At 38.0% G+C, this 20,505-nt stretch overlaps 1 protein-coding gene and 1 long non-coding RNA gene across 2 annotated transcripts in view; both read right to left on the bottom strand.

Moving 5' to 3' along the window:
* Positions 1-3,381: 3,381 nt before the first annotated feature.
* Positions 3,382-20,505, bottom strand: part of LOC113004509 — an 88,831-nt gene continuing 71,707 nt past the window's right edge. Inside the window, exon 3 of the long non-coding RNA XR_005576126.1 lies at positions 3,382-4,032. This is a non-coding gene — a long non-coding RNA (uncharacterized LOC113004509). The remainder of the gene's footprint in view (positions 4,033-20,505) is intronic.
* On the bottom strand, positions 6,175-19,731 carry LOC105196129 (transcription factor SOX-14). The gene is made up of 2 exons (XM_026138003.2): positions 18,302-19,731; positions 6,175-9,249 (listed from the first exon to the last, which is right to left on the bottom strand). Exons 1-2 carry the CDS (start codon positions 18,508-18,510, stop codon positions 8,421-8,423), a joined length of 1,038 nt encoding a protein of 345 aa, XP_025993788.1. The 5' UTR covers positions 18,511-19,731; the 3' UTR covers positions 6,175-8,420.

Genomic DNA, 20,505 nt, shown 5'->3' on the forward strand with positions numbered 1-20,505 from the left:
GGGAAATGCGACGATCGTATCGCGCGCCGGTCACGGACGCGATCCGTCCGTGAAATGTTGCCCCGGTCAGTATTTTACCGGTCCCGCTCTCCTTTCGGGGGTAAAAGTGCGGCAACGGGGCGAAACGACGCACGGGAATGCCGGCCGAAGACGAACAGCCGTCCCGATGCATTCGTCGTATGTTTATTCTCGCGCAGAGTGCAGCGGACTCGCATTTTAAAATGCTGGCCGGAACTTTCGCTTACGTCTCGAAACTATTCCCGTTATTAGGTTCAGCAATGATGCAGAGGTGAGTGAGTTTGCCCGAATAACCGTTTACATTCAGAGTTTACGTTAAAATTCTTATGGAAAGTTTATTAAAAGTTCAAAATGAAGAACGTGAAGAAGTCACGTCGATATATTATATATCCATCACTTGACTTTCTAAAAAAAAGACACGTTTTATAAATTTCAAATTAATTAAGTATTCTTCTCGATGTGATCGTTTCGACAAAAATTACTCACTGATTAAATCTGTCGATGCACAGTTATGTTGTTATTCACAGTTTTTTGTACGAATAATAGAAATTAGTAAGGCAAAAAGTTCCATTTGCCAGTGGATGCCACAGAGATACATTTCCAGGCTCTCGACTGCCATTCAATCCCGTCCTAAGAAAACCACGAAAAAATAATAACTATACGTATCGTCCCTAATGAAAATATCGCGCGTAGACGGCGGAGAGGGAAGGCGAAAGGGCGGTGGTGGTGAAAGTTGCGCTCTTCGGATGTCGGCCTTAGGCGTGCACCCTGAAAACCCCGAGAATTGTCTGCGGCGCGGCCTGAAACAACAATAACCCCATTCAGGCCGGTGGCATTTGACAGTGGGGTCGGAAACAATGAAACAATCAGCCCTCGGCCCCTCTGTAACGGGAACAGGGGAATGGGGGCGGGAAAGGGGCGTTGGGGGAGGAACGGTAGGGGCCGGAGAGGTGAGACAGACGGGCGTGAAGGCCGGAAGTCAACAGCGCCGGACAATGGCAGGCAGCGTCTGACTACCGTTCCTAATTAACCAAGTTCGCCAACTTTGGTCGGACTTGACGATCCCCTTCCCCTAATGCATAATTACGCGTCGCTCATGGCCGTTCCCGCGACGGGACGATGGCATCAGCCATCGCGTGTTTAAAGTATCTATTATCCAAAGACGCTAATCGTTCGCGAGTTCAGATTCAGACAGACAACGATGTCGTAGTACTCATGGTTCAATTCCATCCAACGTTTAATAATATTAAAGATAGAGAACTTTTTCTTACGATTTACTCTCATTTCATAGCGTGGGACAACATTGGTTGCAAAGAATTACTGATTCATTAAAATTTTATCGAATTTTTATCAAACTTTTATATTACAGAATGGTTTAGTTAAATTCGTACTAAAATTTGATTTAATCTTATTACATACATTATTTTATAGTGTATACATATATTTATTATATATTACGTTACGTTTATATGTTATATATTATATTACATATTGTATTATTTTATTATATATATTACAAAATAATTTAGATAAATTTGTACTGAAATTTAATTAAATTTTAGTACAAATTTAACAAAGCTATTCTATAATATAAACAATCTACTCTTTACAAAAATTTTACTAAATTTTACCAAAAGTTTAGTAAAATTTTTTGAAGTCTCACGATTATCATGATTTTAAGGGCAAATTCTAAAAAAGAAGAAATTCTTTTCATGCGCTAAGATATTCACAATAAAATTAAAATGCAGAGCACTGTAAACATTTACATTTTCATGAAATTTGTTCTTTTATTCTCTTTGTCTGAAATGCTTGATATATCTAGTGTCGCGCTTAGAACTTTAAGTTATCTAGTTAAAGATAAAATAAATTACATGTAATATATCTTCGATAATTTCATTTTAATTTATCTAGATGAAAGATAAAATTATACGTTTTTATTCAAATAATTTTTAAATAACATCACTATTAAGAAAAACAGTTTAGAGTGTAAGAATAATATTCTAATATCTTTATTTCTTAAAAATAAAAGTTTTTGAAATAATTTAATCTGACAAAAATGTTTCTCTTTGGATTGGAATTAATATGCAAATAAAAATCAAGATTAAAAAATAGAAAAGATATAAAACTCATTATACGTATACAACAATTGACTGAATTTCTTGTAAAAGTTTTAGAATTTATAGTCTTGGGACAATTTTTACATTGCATTACTATTATACTTACTGATTTCTGTGCAATTTAAAAATCTGTAGTTCACATTACGTACACTACAGATTTTTAGTATTGGCAGTAAATTTCAGAACGCAATTCTATCATTATCGCTTGGAAAAATTCATTTGTTAGGACGTATGGTAACTTGGAGATTGAGGCTAAGAGCAATATATTTTTTTTCTCGTTATCTTAAATAATTTGCGAAAGAAAACGCTCTTCTTTATTTAAGATAAAGATAAAAATAATATATAATAATTTAAATAAAAAAAGAAAATAAAGCCATTTCTTTAGATGATTTTACATGGCATCTAATGGCTCTCATAATAACTCTTGGAAGCTTTGCATTTTTAACGTCTCTATATCTCTTGATACTTCTGAGAAATTTTTAATTTAAGTTAATTAGAAATTTGCCGAAAAACGTTTTCGCCTATTTCGCGATACGGCCTAAAGAATATACATACATATATATATATATATATATATATATATATATATATATATATATATATATATCTACAAGATACGATGTTTGTTGTAAGACGATAAGGGAGGCGTCAGAGCCACGCGGCTTCGCTATTATTAACCTTTAGTGCGCCCACCCCTATCTCTCGTTCTCCATCCCCCATCTCACTCCTCCTCTCGCTCACTCTGTCATCACGCTTTTTATTATTCGCATAATCGGATCTGGAACGGCGATAGCGCCGGTGATTTCGGGTTTGTCTAGGGTAACGCAGTTGTCGGCCGGCACAATGCCACGCTTGAATGCCTCATTGTCTGCCGGGACCGACGCCCACTCAAAACTTCCACTCGCGCCCACCGCCGCCCGTCATTTTCCGCAATCAAACGATCGCGCCTCCTCTCTACGTCCGCGCGGCATAAAAGCGTGGCTGATATCGCCGAGCGCGGACGAGCGACGCAATTAAAACGTCCGTCCCGCACCCCTTCGGGACGCGCGGGACGCGGGAATCCCAAAGAGGTCCCTCTGTTCCAGGCTAATTTCGGTAAAATGGCGAAACAGATTCTGCCGTCGCCCCTTATCTCTGTGGAAATTTTAGACACCGCCGCTAAAAGATCATTTAAACCTGAGTCGCGCGCAGCCGCCGCAACGCGTGTTGGTGAAGATTACTGGATTGCACCCCTATCCCCCCCCTCCCTCTCCCTCTTCGCGAGCTAATGCCGGCTAAATGAAATAAGTTTCTCGCGTGCGCCGGATACGCGTCAGGTACTCGCGGCGTACGTTGACGTAAAATTCAATTGCTGGCGACGCAATGACGACACGGAAGTCTGGATTCTCTGAAATCAAGAAGACAATGCTGCCCCTAAGACAGCCCCCCCTCTCTCCCCGCGTCTATCGGCATCTAGCGCCGTCGCCAGTCCTTTTCGCCGCAGCGGATGAACCGTGCAGTCGAGATTTCTCCCCGACGCTCACTCTCGGAGAGTGATTACATTTCACTCGAATTCCCGCTTTCGTCTCCTTACCGAGGAAACCGTCCGGAGCCGCGGAGCTCCGCGCAACGAGGACATTCTTCGGTGACAATACCCGTCACAATCGAGCGCGGCGCACTTCCGCGCATACTAATGGAGTGCGGCGCGTAGACTTCCCTGGTCAGAGGATAGTCGTTGCCGCTCTCCTGCCCGCTCGATCCTCTTTCCACGTCTTTGTCCGTAAAACTTACCAGCTCCCCTCCTCGCTGTCATCGTCGTCGTCGTCTTCGTTGTCGTCTTCGAACAATCCGGTGAACGTTATTCGCGAAAGCGCATGGAATCTCGCCATCCATGAATGATATTTCATCCTAAACAGGACTAAAATGGATTTTGAATAAGGTTGGATAGACCTCGAGTAGACATTCAAAGAATATTTTTCGTGGTTTCAATAACAAAAAATAGACATTGTAATTTTTTAAGTTGTAAAGCTCGAAGTGTCAAGGAGGTTTGTAAAAATGTAGAGGGAAATTACGTGACACTTATCATTCATATCTATGTTGTAACAAAGGAGCTTTTGGCATTGCCATCTTTAAAATAATAAATAATGAACAAAATTTAAGTAATAAAAATAATAGAATTATCATTTAAAAATACTTTCTTTATAAAATTGAAAAAAATTTGTTAATAACTGATTAAAATCTAATAACAAGCAATGTCATGACTTTTTTTGTATAACATTATTATAACGTCATATAAAGAATATTATGTAATTCATGTTTTCATGAGTTATGCATATAGAAAAATATCAGTTCTATTGCCGAGGAAAGCGTTTGCTCAATCTACTTTTTTTCTCAGATAAATAACGATTTTCTTTCATAATGAATATTTTCTTAATAATTTAATGTTTTAAAATAAACTCATCATGAATTTTAGAAAAATTTATTATCACTGAAAAAAAAAAATTTGTATTCTTTCGAAAATTATTATAAAATTGAAAAGTCAGAATACTAAGCAAATTGAAATTTTGTTTAATTTAATATATTATTGATTGAAGTAATAAATTATTAGGATTTAAAATATTCGAAATAAATTTGATGTCTGATAAAATTACAAATAAATTTATGGATACATGAACTTGTAAAATGTAATATTTACTTCATTCAAGTATTTTCTACATATACACTGAAGTATATTTGAAGTATATTTAAATATTATTTATTTCAAGCAAATAATAAGTATATTTTAAAATTATTGTTAAGAAAACATTTTTTGTAAAGATATCATAATCATTATTTTAAAGAAGAAAATTAAAAATTGTAATAATCGCTTTACTTAACAGGAGAATAATATTTTTCTACGTGTACAATCATAATTCATAAATTTTTTCATTAAAAGATAATACGTAAAACTTCAGTTTTCAAATTTTAAATGTTCTTTAAATTCCATTCTTTCTTACGAATTTAATTGTACAAAATTATAATAGTATATTTACGGTTAAATTATTTAAAATCCCTTTCCCTCAAAACTTAATGTATTTTATAATAGAATTTAAAGAAAAAAATGTGATCCAAAAATTTAAAAAATTCAGAAATACTTATTATGAATTATAAACAATAATTATAATCTAATCAAAATTTAATCAAGTTTTTATATATGTGAAGAGGAAAACCTCTTTGAACATATGGTTACGTTACTATTCTATGTGTACTATAGAATCTCAGAAATTTACGTACGCATTAATAAAAACGAGACACGAATATGGATTATTATAATTTGATCGATCTTGAAGTTAAGCCACTTCTGAGTGGTTTTTATCTCAAATTACTTTATGGATCTATTCACGTATCGACTTTAGTTTTCGTTTCTCGCGAAATCGATCGCGGCGAAGAATTCTACTGATTGTCGTACGGAGCAGAGGGAGGGAACGTGCCGCCACGGCGTGAAAACGTCTCCCGGCCGCCATTCCCGCCGTTATCTCACCGCGGAGAAAGCATGATTGCCTTTATGGGGGAAGAAAGGGTCCTTCGCGGTGGCGATAATGTCCCCGTGGCGGCGACGGAGGCGTCGCTATCAGAAATAAAACACGACGAGCCGCCCCGTAGACCCGTAGGGATGGAGGAGGGGAAGGGGGAGGGGGAGGACGGGCACGAAGGAAAGTTGCCCTCGAGATTTTCCTCGTCGTCACCCCCCTCCGATTAATTTCGCGGCTTTCCTTGGAAAACTACGAGGGTGGTGGTGGTGGTGGTGCAAAGAGCGCGCTCGTATTCACTCGCGCGATATTAGCCTCGCGATAAGCTCAGACTTTCAGACGTAGACTTTTAGGCTGTCCGCTAATATTTGACATTTGATAAGGACACAAGCGTACAAAAATGACTGCGAATATCTATCTCGACACGAATGTATACCGAAGCGTAAACACTCTATTAAACAAGAGGGAAAAAAAAAGGAAGCATCCGCTTGTGCACCTAAATAATCACGTTTGCGAGGAGTTTGAGGGGTGGGGCTGGGCAACAACATTTCTTAATTCGGATCGAGATTTATTTACAAACGCGCTGCATTATATTACAGAAGTAATTAACAATAGTATCGTAATCGTCGAGGCGGGGATTAACGTGGCGCATCCGCGTTATTCTTGTTCCGAATTAATCGAGTTAATCGAAGTGTCGCTATGCGTCCGCGAAATGCATCGCGTGATTATTGAGAAAGAGAAAGAGAGAGAGAAAGAGAGAGAGAAAGAGAGAATGAGAGGAAGAAAGGATATGTTTTTCTATGCGATAGATACGTTTTATGTTTACTTGCATCTTACTCCCGTTAGGGTACACGCTAATGAACTCGCATCAGTGTTCGCTATGGTCGTTAGAAATACTTAGCGGAAATTTCTACAAGGAGGAGAAGTTGGGGCGGATTACTCTCGACGAACGAGACGATAATGTTACAACTCGCATTAATAAGTCAACAATAATCGTTACACATATAACAAAAACGAAATTGTACGAAACATATGTGTGTCTGGCGCTATAAATTAAGGGACTTGTCCGCTCCGATGGTTCGGTGAAAACATTTTGAGAATGGATGGAATGGAAAAACTTGCCCTCACCGGGTGCTGACAAATTGTACGCATTTAGAAAAATATTTCAACTTTTTGTTTCTCCCTCTCAAATCAAACCTGTTGGAGCGGTGTGTTCAAAATGGAGAGAGATCCGTGAGCATTTTATAGAAGATGTAAAAAATTTGTCCCCGTTTTATTTTTTAATTTACATTTTTTTTTTAAAGATGTAAAATTATGTACATCAATAAATACACTTTTAACGGTCAAAGTGTCATACTTTTCATTCCATTCATTTTTCAAATTTTATTTCCCCCACTCTCTAAAACTAAAAAAATGAAACATCGCTCTAATGAGATTTAACAAGAGTCAAAATTCGCTTCTACGTTCGGTCTTGCAGGAGTAAATTTTGACTTCTGCTAGCGTAACAAATCACTCAAACATTGCACAAGTTTAATTTTCACTTTTCTAGAATGACATTTCACTCTACGAGATTTAGAGAGCACCGAACAGTGAGGCTAGAGAAGCTCTTTAATCACAATAAATTAAATCGTTAAAATATTAATGAACAAGCAGTTTACAACGTTACAAAAACGACCTCTTCTGTGCAGAAGTTAGAAATAAATCAACAACTTAATTCTGTTTGTTCCTCGGGCAACATTGACGAAATTAATCTTTAACGAGAATGGAATGTGATATAACTCTGACAAAATCTTCGAAAATGTCCTTCCGACTTTCCGGTAATATTAGAAAAGCATTCGCGTCGACTAGTGTTCGCAGAGCCAGCCACGCGTCTTCCATTTCGCCGTATCGATGCTTCCGCCGTTTTCGTCGCGAAAGCTGGGCGCAGTGCGGCGCGACGTCGCGAGATACAACGAAACCGCGTCGTCGGGGTTCGTACGCGTCTCTACGTTAGCATTCAGAACGTTTCAGGCTTATTTCGCACGGCCGCGTCCCAAAGAAGAGATTTGCCTCCGCCAGAAGAGCTTTTTTTTTCCTCCCTTCCCCAACGATGTCCACCCCCGAGCGCGCCCGCGCCCGCCCCATAATATGTGGCATGTGAGAGGGTTGGTTATCTCATCAGAATTGGACTCCTCTAGCATCCAGCTTCGCGTGCACGATCCGGTCGAGAGGATCCTTTGCGCGCCTGCCCTTTGTGGGATTTCGGGGCCGTATAGCCGAGTTATCGATTTCTGTTTCTGTTAGCCAGCTCTCCGGTTGCGGTCGCGAAGCTATCTCTCCAATACGGCCTACTCTTCGATTCCAATATTTTTCGGGCGGGCACTTCACCCGTACGCGTCGTTTTTTTCCCTAGTAGCGGATTACGTTACTCTGAAAAAGATCGCCAAACTACAAAACGAGTCCTTGTTAAAAGGAGAAAATGTCTCTCGCGCTCAACGTCGATCTATCATTCGAACTACACGACAGCATTGGCTCACTTCCGATTGCGAAATACTGAAATATTCATTCGATTGGATCACTGCACGTTCGCGATATGCACGCCGTTCCTCGGTGACCTGGACACCGTTGTCGAGTTCCTTTGTTGCTCGTCCTGGAAGTGGACGGTGTCTTCCTTGACGACACCGGTGCTTAGGTTCACGACCGTCGTTTGAGGGATCGGGGAGAGCATCGGGGCTACTCGCCACCAATCGGCAGTCGGCCATGCGGTCGGCATTAGGCCCCCCCGGAAATTTAAGTCCGGGAGAACCGGAAGCGGCCTTCATATGACGTGTGAGCGCTGCGAGCTTGAATTCGAGCTATTGGAGGACGACGTCAGACTCTGTACGGAGAAGGCGCTGTCGACTCTGCTGGACGTCGAGGATGACGAAGACGATGTCGTTGTTGCCGTCGTCGTCGTCGACGATCTCTCCAATTGCTCCGTGGGCGGTGACGAGGATGAGGATGAAGAGAAGCGATCCTGAGAACGATCCTCCTGATGATGCTGGTGATGCTGATGCTGCTGATGATGATGGTGGTGATTCTCTAGACTGCTGGAGAAGTCCACTTCAAGTTTTCGATACCGGGATTCTTCTCGTTCCGCGACGACGGCGTCGTCGTCGGCTCTCGCCGGACTCGGGAAGGGCGGATCATCCATCTTGGACGGCGGGAACGGCCTCTTGGGTTCCTTAGGCGGACTCGGACAACTGCAATTGGGTTGAAGACAGGCGGCTGCCGATAGGCTCGTCGGCCAGGACATTGTTTGGTGGCTCGGATAGAACGGACTGCTAGTGTAGAGAGCCTGCAAAGCCAAATCGGCGGCCAGCTTGCCGCCGTTGAAGTCGTCGCTCAGTTTGTGCTGCAGCGGATAGAGCGGGTAGGCGAATGGTGGGAAGAAGCGCGGGATCTTCAGGTCCTCGTGTGACATCAATGGGTGATGCGTCGGAGGCGTCAACGGTGGCAGAAGACCGCGCGGTAGACTGGCCAGGGTGTCGCCGGGCGATATCAACGGCGATATCGAGAAACCGAACTTGTTCTCTTTCTTCACCAGCGACTTCGGTTTCCGGCGCGGCCGGTACTTGTAGTCGGGGTGCTCTTTCATGTGAAGAGCTCTGAAAGGTGTGGTTGGTAATTTGTAACATTGCATTGAGAGATTCGACTGGAATCTTGTTTCGTGTATTGGTGTTACATTGGTGTGACTGTATAATTGTGGTTGGTGTTGTAATAGTTGTAATTATTATCAATTAATTTATAAATATTTTAGACACATTATTTTTAAATATTTCAAATAAAAACATAAAACTTTATGTAACAGAAATTGTATAGAATATCTTGATTTACAAAGGTAATCTTAAAGAATAACGTTTTTCCGCATAATTTAAACATCTTAGATAATTTGATATTTTAAAAATATGTGTAATGAGTTGGCGTTGTTATAGTGGTGACCAACTACTAATTAATACTTTAAACATATTTATGTCGTGTATTTAAATACGCAAAATTAGAAGGACGAAAAATACATAACAGAAAACGTATAGTATATGTTAAATTACAAAAATAATTTACTTAAAAAAGTAAAACTTTTTCTTGTATAATTTAAATGTTTAATGTAAAAATATGTGTACGTGTAACTGTGACTAGTGTTGTAATAATGGTAAATAATTATATCATTCATTATATAATTATATAAATCATTAATAAACATTTTAGACATATGATTTAGACATATTTAAATATGTCAAATTATAAAAACAAAATTTCTGTGTATAAAATATCCTGACTTACAAGGATAATCTACTTTAAAGAATGAAATTTTTTTCTTGTATAATTTAAGAGTTTCAAGTCTTAAAAATATATTTTTACCAATTTAAAATTAAAAAAAAATTAATAAAGTTAATATTGAAGAAATCAGCGCGCAAAAAATAAAGTAAAAATGCTTTGAAGATGATTTAAAATTATCATCTTCGTCAGCAAGAAAGATTTTCTCACAATGTATTAACATTGCGTAATAGAAATAATTTATGACCTACAAAAAATTAGGCATATTTCTAAAATATTAATACGTATGCGTGCAAAAGATAATAGATATTTCTTTTAAAAAATATATATAAAAAATTATCCTCTATATTTATGACAAATTTTTCCTTTAACAAAGAAGAAAGCATTCTATCTTCCGTGATTATTAATAATTTTTTTTAATATCTGTCCAATTTTCTCACTCAAAGCGGATTCGTTGGAGTTTATATTGTAAATACGCTGCTCAATCTGATGTCGTTATATGTCGGTAAAGTAAAGGGGAAGGAATAGCCGAGAAGGGTTCCACACGTGTATTTTAGGGGAAGAGAACGGCTTAATTGAATAGTTTCGCAACTGAGAACGCGATAGTTTAGCTGCGATGGGTCTACAACGTAATTCCGTGACGATCCCACGGCAAAGGTCATTAAGGGATAGTTCTATTATAAATGATTTAAGGAACGGGAGAGCATACTTTCGTGGGAATACTGAAAAAAAGTCTAACAATAACAATAATCAAGCTAAATGATAGTTACGACTTTGATGGAACAATTTCAAATATTCAGTTAATATTTGTTAAACGCTAATTTTATTTTTCGATAAAATTACGCATAGCTATTATTTAATTGTAAATCGCACAAGCCTGTCAATCGGATAAGCCTAGCGCCAACAGTTGTACTGACTATTTTTTATAATTTTTAGTTAAAAATTTTAAGTAATATTCATTAATATACATATCATTGCAAATATTGATCAAAATTCTGTTCGAGTAAGGTTAACAGTTTTCATGTAAAAAATTTGTAAAAGTATCCTTTAACTCTTCCGGATGTAGGTATATTGCGCCTTAATCAGCTTAGATTAAAAAAGAATATTTAAATTTCTTATAATTTCAAATAATTTCCTCTAACAATTGTACATAATAAATTTTTCGGAAAAGGTTAAACTGGTTGACCTTACAAAATTCCTAACACTAATTATTGCTAGAATGACAATTTTATTCTTTCAAACGAGATTTGAAAATGAACGGACAAGAACTTCGATCAAGAACGAAGCTGATCGCGAGCGCCTTCTTGGAAGGTCCCGTATATGTGTCTTTCCTTTTATCACGTTTGTGTGACAATGCGACTATCGATTATCGCGGACGCTAACACTTCTCCACGATTTTTATAAACTGTGTTCTCACCTTCCCACGTACAATAGGACGTATTATCACCGTTCCAGAACGCGATACGGGGCACCATAGGTATTTGCAGTAAGTATCTTGTACACACACCCCCCTTTGAGGGGGACGGCGAGGGGGAAAGAGGAACGGTAGAAGAGCGGTATCTCCGACACATAATACTCTATTATGTACCCAAGAGAGCACAAACGCAGTGCTTATTTATGCCTCACCTAGTGGAGATAAAAAAAAAGAAAAGGGGAGAGGCGAGGGGGGAGGTTTGAAGATACGTGGGCTCTTTCGTAACGGCGGTCGTCGCGAAGAATTTCGCCGGAAACCGCCAGGACAATGCAGTCGGAGGCTGCGAGGATGATAACGTGGTGCATTTATTTCGCGCCGTCATAATAGTGTATTTAGCGAGAAAGCAAAGTCGTTTTATCATTGCTGCCGTTATTACTGGCTTTAAGTCGCGGCAAACTGTCTCCGCATCTTTCTTTCTTCTTTTCAATAAATGTGACTGTGTATCGACTTGATGCGTAATGCAAAATATTCATTTGGAAAGTTAGCTCTATTCTTCCTTATGATTTTTGCGGCTTTTTTTCGCGTTAAATTCCCAGCCGTTTTATCGCGGCGATGAAAAAAGTCATAATAATGACGGTAATAGAATTTCTTCGGTACAGCTAATGTGCCGATCGTGTGGATTGGAGAATTTATTGCGTGACGAAGTTCAAAATTCCAAGGGTTAGCGGAAAAGAGGGGCAAGGGGGTGGCCGCGCGGGACGCGGATGGCGGAACGCCGCCGCGACCGCGGAATAATAATTCCGGGGACAATGTGTCCCGGCAGATAGCACAAAGCGTAAATCAGCATAAACATCGGTAAAGCCGCGCCGACAATAACTCAGCATAAATGCATAAACATCGGCCGTAATCTTTACAATTCCAACCTCCGCACATTCCCCCGCCCACCCCCTGCGTCATCCCCTTCTATCCCGCGCGTCGCCTCTATCTAGCGGCCGATAAACAACACGCTATATCATCCCATGGTGACATAAGCTACGCGCTCTCTCGCCGCGTCGCGACAAGGAACAATAACAATTAGTTACGATTGTAGCCGCGCAAACTGGAAGCATGAACGATCGCGTTGCCCGCGGGTTGATGGACCTCGATACTTAGACCTCGTTTTCAAAATATATAGGCAATCAAAAGGTTAGATTATCGTATAAAGGTTATTATATAAAAGTTAGGTTATTACTTAACCAAACCTCAGTTAGATTAGGTTAGTATATAAACTAACCTACTTATAACTTTAAAATTTTTTAATTGATACACTCTCTTTCACTATCCGTACAGCACAAAATAGCAAAAACATTTGTTTTGGTCTTTGCAGAACTCCCTTAACGGAGTCAACTCGAATTCAAAAAAAGCCTGCAAAAATAATTTGTCTTAGTTTTTTGTTTAGAAATTTCATAAAAGTTTTACACCTATGAAATAAGGGATCTGAAAAATGGCAGTTGGTCATCAATCAAAATAGCACATATTTGATTTAACAAAAGGTTTGTAAACAATAAAAAAATGTATTTCAATTGTAATCCAATTTGTAAAAAAACTTTTCCCAATCCAATACCTAACTTAAACTAACTGTAATTTAAAAATTAAATAATACATTCTCTTTTATTACCCGTACAGCACAGAATAATAAAAACATTACAAAATATTGTTACAATATTTCAGCAATATTGTAGCAACAATAAAATGTCCGCTTTAGAAATATCGGTACATAATGTTGCAACAACGTTACGTATCAATATTTTTGAAGTGGACACTTTACCATTGCTGCAATGTTACTAAAACGTTGCAACAATATTTTGCACTGCTTTTTCTATGCTGTACTGTATGCGTAAGCTTATAGTTAAATAAATTGAAAGTTATATATATGTATGTACACGCGTGACTTTTAATTCATTTAACCATGAGATTATGAAAGTATGCATTAATTAATTTTTAAATCATAGTTAACCTCACTTTTTGGTCAACCATACATTATGAAAACGGAACTTGAGCATGGTCGTAACGCGTTGATTTCGGAGGAATTTTAGTAATTTTATCTTTCTTTCGCGTTTTTATTTTCCACGCGTTTGAAGAGGCAAAAGCAGCTCGCGTGTCATACCGAGCTTATTTTTCCGTAACAAAGCTGTAACGGTTAAATTATTTTTAAATTTTCCTCTTTCATTTGTTTACAAAACGAATCCATTTCAATGATAAATTTAAGAAGCGATCGCGAGAATTCTCTTCAGAACCGTAACTAATTTAATTAAATCAAACTAAATGAGCAATTGTTCTCAACACTTTCACATCGCACGTGATATAGAATCTACTCGATTAACCAAATCAGGATTGTGCTCGCGATTTAATCATATTAACAGACTTCGCGTAATGATAACAGAGGGACGTTCATATGCAACATCAAAACGCGTAAAAAGGCCCGTTTCACCGCAACGAGAGAAGCGAGAAATCGAGAAGAGGTTGTGGAACACGTAGGGGGTTGAAGTGGTACGTAGAGCGGAGGGCGGGAGGAATATAGAAGGAGAGATGGGGAAGACGAGCGAGCAAAGAGAAGGAGAGAGAGAGAAAGAGGATCGTTGAGCGTTGGTGGGCGGCGGCGGTGCGGGGGTGCGGAGAAGCCGGGCAAATCCTTTTAAATCCACACAATTGCGACAATGGGGCTTTATTTGTTATCTCGGGGGCCACATTGTGAGTCGCCGTGAACGAACGGACAGATTACGTCGGGCCAGTGACGGCGCGGGTCCAAGGGAACCCGCACCTACCGAGGACGCTGCTCCAAGGGAACGACTGTACCTCCTCCCTTGCACCTCTCCTCTCCTCCCCCCCTTTCCGTTTCCCTTCCCCCCTCCACGCCCCTTTTATTTTACGGCCGCCACCCTACTCTCGTCGTCGACGTCGCTGCCATCCGCCAGAAAAGCGGATTCGCCGTTACACGTCCGCGTCGAAATTTCCCTCGGATTGCCCATACCTCTCACTCCGCCACTCGCGTCACTCGCCGGCCCACTCTTCTTGTTTTCTTTCTCTTTCAGAAATTTTCGATGGAAAAATATGGCCTTTTGTTTGCGCTTTTGTATCGTTAGCAAGCCAAGCGGCGGCTGGAGGCCAATAGAAAATTTAATAACCCCCAACGTATAATGCACCGAATAGTATAAAACACGTCACTACTACTACTACTACTACCGCGTAAAATATAATAAATACTGCAAAATGTAAAGCGCTGAGGGTATTGGTCGAATCAGGTAAATTCAATGATTACGATTGATCGAAATGTGACAAATTGTGCCGCATTCTGTCGCTATTAATTATTATCGTTTATCAACGCGGTTGCGTCAATCAGGCAGATTGGGTTTTCTGTATACAGAATGTGACGGCGATCTATTGAACGCGGCGATCCATTTAAGACGACGCCGATTTCGGTATTCGCGATCTATTCGCCGAAAATTTCAGCGGAAAACCACCACGCGGGACTACCACCTGATTCGCTCGCCTTCTTATATTTCCTGCTTTTTTTCCCCTACGGGGTGGAATGTAAATCGAGGTCGGGATATTTTGCAACGCGGGCACGGGGTTAGAGCGTGGAATCAGTTTAAATCTTGTTCCCCGAGACGAGATCGAAAAGCGAGAGAGCGGGGATCGTTCGCAAATTTAATCTGCACGCACCTTGCGCGCAAACCTATTCCTCTCCCCGTCCTCCTTAACCTCGATTTTTATTTCGCATATTGATTTGTTATTAAGACCCGTGTTACTATTAAGACACGTACTATCGAAATAAAATTTATTTCAAAAGATTTACTAGATCAGTTAAGATAAGTAAAGTAGCCCAATAAAATAATGTAATTTACGATAATTAATGTAAGATTGTAACGTTATAAAATGATAAATATGGATTTGATAAATTCCATTGAAATAATTCTTAAAGATGAAATATTCTCTCTTGATGCGTTTCGTTAATGTTACTACTTTTTCAAAACTTTATTTATTGCAAAATGGATATCACACTTAAATTAGATTAAATTGAATAATTTAATTTGTAAATAAGCATGTCTTACAAAAGAAAAAACCGATTACAATTACCATGACTTAGTTATGATTTACAGTAATTTTCTAACTATATATTTATAGTTATTTTAATTATGCAAATTATATATAGTTATTATTATTACGTAAATATTAAGCAAGAAATTAATTAGATAAAGAAAATAGTTATATTCAACATTAACTATGATTGTATTTAATATTTAAACATATTTATTTATTTTTTATTATTTATATCTTAATATTTTATTAATATTTGAAATTATCATAATTCATAATAAAACATTTTTTTTATGTTTGGTTATAAAATTATAAATCTTATGAAATTATAAAGTTATTATTAGTAATAATTATTAAACTAAAGTTTCTAACTAAAATTATTTTATCGTGCACAATTACAATCATAAATACTAAACATTTTTCTTTTAATTTATTTACTTTATCAAATAAATTAAAAAAAATAGCATACAAAGTATTATTTTAGCATCAAGATCTTGTTACGTCCCATCTTCTATTTAATTATCAAATAAATGTGCAATATTAAACAACATCAGAACACTTTGAAAGTTAGTGAAATAATCATTTTTTTTAAAGCGCGTTATCATCACGAAATTAATACAGGTCTTGCTTCTGATGAGATTGCGTTTACGAGATTGCAAAATGTTACGCGAATAAGGCTCGCAAAATTACAAGACGTTACGAGGACTCTAGAGGAAGAGTCTCGCTAGATTGCCGGGACCTCTTTTTCAAGGGGGCCCTTTTAAGGGGGGCACGCCGCGCCAGCGTCGAAAAATCGGCGTGGCCACGCCGGCGGGCTAAATAAACTCATAACAGTGATTAAATATTCAGGGCCGGTAATAAAGAGCTCGTCTCATCCGCCCTATAAATACCGGCCACGTCTCACCCTATTTCAATCCGGGCTTAGCGCAGCATAGCCCCTAAGCTTCTCGGCAACAATGTACTGTATTATGAAGTACGAGACGATCGCGTGGCACGCTTTCCCGCCGTTTTCGATCCCTCCGGTTCCGTTGATACGGACCCCACCCTGATCAACGCAATCATCTGCAGTATATTATCGTGACTGAGGGGCAATTAGTATCGCCATGATGAAAAGAAGTTGCCTGTCTGTTGAATTTTGACGCAAATCGTTACCATATTTAACATATTTCTTACTATCAATAAATAGTCAGTGGACAAGATGTTATCGAATCGTTGATAAGACACATATGTAGCCAATTGAAAAGATAAAACAATATGAAATGTTATTTCAAAATTTTTCAAAAATTTATTCAATTTGAGATGCTGGCAGTATTATTAAAACATTGTAAGTAAAAATGCATTAATTTGCAATATGTAAAATGTGATTTAAGCGTTTAAAGGTGTAGAGTTTATACTATGGGTATAATCTTAATCTTGCATGAAATGAATAATAAGATATTCTAATTACAAGTATTTTTATAATACGTAATATAATTTTTAAAACGTTGCTTTTTCAAAATTATTATAATTATCTTTATTCGTATCGGACTAATATCTTTGTACAAGAATAAACTGGAAACTTTTAAAAAGATAGAGAAAAATCTTATTTACTTATTTATTTCTTTATTCATAAGTCTCTATTACTTATTTTTATTAAATTATTTATCGTTTTATATTTTATTATTTGTATACTGACAAAAATAGATTGAAAAATGAAAATAATTAGTCCGATACGTTCAACTAAATACTGAGTTGATTTTAACGTTTTATAATACTTAGTTAATTTTTGATTAAAAAATTTGAATGGTTGACATGAATAAACTATACCTTTTTTGTGAAACTAAATAATGGTTGAATCAATCCAATGTTTTAATTGATTGTATCAAACAAAATATTTTAGATTTTTAACAAATTTTTTTCTCCGTGTATAACTTGCAGATAATGCAATGATTTATCAAGAAATTATTTTCATAAATAAAAAATAAAATGTAAGTATTGAGAGAGGTTTTAAAGAGAGATTTAAACAATTATTTTTTAATTATCTCTTAAATACATTTTAATTATATTCTATTTATATCATAATTCGATAATCATTTTTCGTAATTTATTGTTAAAAGGAGTACATATTTTGCGAGAGTTATTAGAAAGAATATATGTCGCTTATTTTGAAAATAAAATAAGTAAACGTTGATTGGAAGACAAGATAGTACGTTAGCCTATATTAAAAGATTGTCCTTTTTAGAAGAAATAAAAATCATTCAATGATTACTTAGTGTGTACGATGTGTGTGTTTCGAAGAGAAGAGTTAAGAATTTTTTAAATATGGGAAGAAAATATTCTCACGACAAGAACTTTCAGAAATTGCGACAGTAATCACAATGCGACCTCCTCGAACATTTCCGGATACTCTGAGATTTCTATTAGTCATGGAGCCAAATCTAAAAATGTTTAATCTCCCCCGTAATGTGCATAATATGCCGATGAGGTTTGAATTCCATACAGAAGAAAATGCAAAAAGAATTGATAAATAATGTATGTTAGAAATATAATTCAGGGATCGAATCGAATATATTCTCGCCAGTTAAGTATCAAGGATAGTACAACAGAAAACTATCATTACAAAATAATAAATAAAATTTAGTTTTAAAAAATACCAAGTTTTAGTCTCAAAATACGTAATATGAAAACAAGTAAAGTAAAAATTTCATCAAATTAATTCTTCTAAAATTATACGTAAGAAAAATTTGCTTTTAAAATAAATTTAACTTCATAAAGTATAGTTAAATAAAATTAATGTTTAGAATTAATCATCAATATCAATTTTTTAACATAAAATAATTTAGGTCAAACTCAAACTTGAAAATGTGTGTTTAGCATGTTCTGATGTGTGTTCAGGGAATATCTGGTGTGCTCACCTCAATCTTTTTGCCTCGTCAATGAAAGGACGTTTTTCGCTCTCACTTAGAAGCTTCCATTCGGCGCCGAGTCTCTTCGAGATCTCCGAATTGTGCATTTTCGGATTTTCCTGTGCCATTTTGCGACGTTGACCACGCGACCACACCATAAAGGCATTCATCGGCCGTTTAATGTGCTCGTTATGTAAGGTCTTAGACGACATCTCCATAAGTCGTTCTCTTCTTGTCTCGATGTTCAATCTAATTGTTTTCCTCACGAGTAGACGAGATTTCCGAGTTAAAAAATTTGTAGGCCACTTTTATCTCAAACGGATAAGATAACTGTCCGAACATCCTGTCGACGTGTTTCCAGGAATTTGTAAAATATTTTGAATAATTACTTGATTATTTTTTTATTGTTCAAAGTATGTGAAAGATTTTGTAGATTTTCTCTTAAATAAGACCTTTGAAAGTTTCATTTGGTAGATCGTTGAGCATGATGTATCGTCAACTAACTTTGACAGGCTGCGATCAATTGGATCATTCTATTCTCAAACTTTTCAAATTGATTCACACTCACTGCACGAAAATGACGTTGACAACTGAGACATTTTTCGACGATTTGGAGTATTTCTCAACTTTCTCCAAGTGATTCTATTTATTCAAATATTTTATAGTATCCCGCAGGAAAACTAAATATTTTAATTAACAAATCTTTATGGAACGTTAAACCAGGAGCAACGGCAACCCCTTTCAAATCTTCGAATGACAAATCTTCTCTCGAGTGATGAGCGCTTGCCAAAAAAATTGTGTATATCTCAGAAAAATAATGTATTTCCAAAAATACAAACGTTTTAAATCATTAACTTTATCGAAGTGACATTTCGAATCTTCTAATCGTCGAATCCTTTAGCAAAATAATATGTAATCATTTATCGATCACTGGATTTTTCCGAAGAATAGCTTCTTGACACGTCCTTGAACAATTTCACGATGAACTTAACTAATCTGTTAACGGAAGCTTTTTCAACTGAGTAGAGAGGGTTCTTCTTCTTTCAGCCGTCACGATCCAGTTATACTTCAGCGATTCTTCTAGGACAGTGCTGTGGCGTAATTTCTTTTATCGAGCGAAGGCTTGATCTGACGGACACGAGTCCTTTTGGTGCACTGACAAAATCGCGGGGGTTCCCTCAGGAACTTCGCGAAGCACGTAGCATCTGGGGCGAACCCGCGGGACGGAGCTCTCGCCGGTGCGGCTCGGCTCCCGTGGGATGTGGGGTAAAATAAGACGGCTGGCCAATCGGACGTGACGACGCGGCCCCCACTATTTAGCACAGCCAATGGGCGGCCGCGATTGGCCACCGCGTCGGCATGGCGGTCCAGAGCGGATACGCGGGTTCGCGCAACAGGTGGAGACAAGTCTCTATCTCCTCCGTTTCTTTCCCTCTTTCTGTTCTCCTCCCGCACGCTCACGGAGTCAACGACGGCGGGGTGTGGGTGCGTTTGTCGCTGGATTATCGCGCCGCCGCCGTCGCCGCAGTCGCCTGCCTTTTCGACCTCTGTGCCTTCCGTCGGTGGTCAGCCAGGTGCACGCGGTCCATTGATACTTCCGGAGACAATGACGGAAGAGGTAAAACGACTTTGGCGGGCAGGCGGGTAGCGGAAGATATGTAATCGTGGAATTTTAGAGAGTCTGAATTTTTTTACGATGTCGATAGAACTTTTCTGTTTTTTTTTAAATCTTTTTTGTAAATGACAAAATATTAGTTATGTCTAATTTGGCATTCTGTTTCATCAGAAAAAGAAGAGAACGATATATAACGATTATAAAAAAATATTTAAGTATCGAGAGACTTTTAATAAAAGCAGAATGAATATAATCAATAAAATATAGGAAATAAATTTCAGCCTATCAGAAGTCGCATTAGTTATTTACGTGTAACAACTGTAAAGTTAAACGAATATCAATGTAGCACAGCGTTTTATAATATGACAATAAAATCGGGAGAAAAAAGAAGCTCGAGAAATGCGGAGTTGAACAAAGGTACGAAATGATGCTGCTGCTGATGCGTTTGCCGATCAGCCGCCGACTTTCGTCATCAGGCAGGGAATTTCTTTTCTCGCTTTGTCCGCTGCAGAGAGATACACGAGCGTGGAAGGCAAGCATAGAAAGCCAGGTCTTATAATAAATGTTATCAGAGTCGCGGCAGTGTCTTGCCACGAGG

The sequence above is a fragment of the Solenopsis invicta genome, chromosome 13 (genome assembly GCF_016802725.1).
Source record: "Solenopsis invicta isolate M01_SB chromosome 13, UNIL_Sinv_3.0, whole genome shotgun sequence".
NCBI lineage: Eukaryota > Metazoa > Arthropoda > Insecta > Hymenoptera > Formicidae > Solenopsis > Solenopsis invicta.

What these genes read in the sequence shown, in the direction of transcription:
- LOC105196129 (XM_026138003.2), bottom strand. Translation starts at nt 18,510, where the DNA reads ATGGAGATGTCGTCTAAGACCTTACATAACGAGCACATTAAACGGCCG. An exon ending in GACGAGGCAAAAAGATTGAG is followed by an intron (nt 9,250 to 18,301) that starts GTGAGCACACCA and finishes CACACCTTTCAG; the next exon opens with AGCTCTTCACATGAAAGAGC.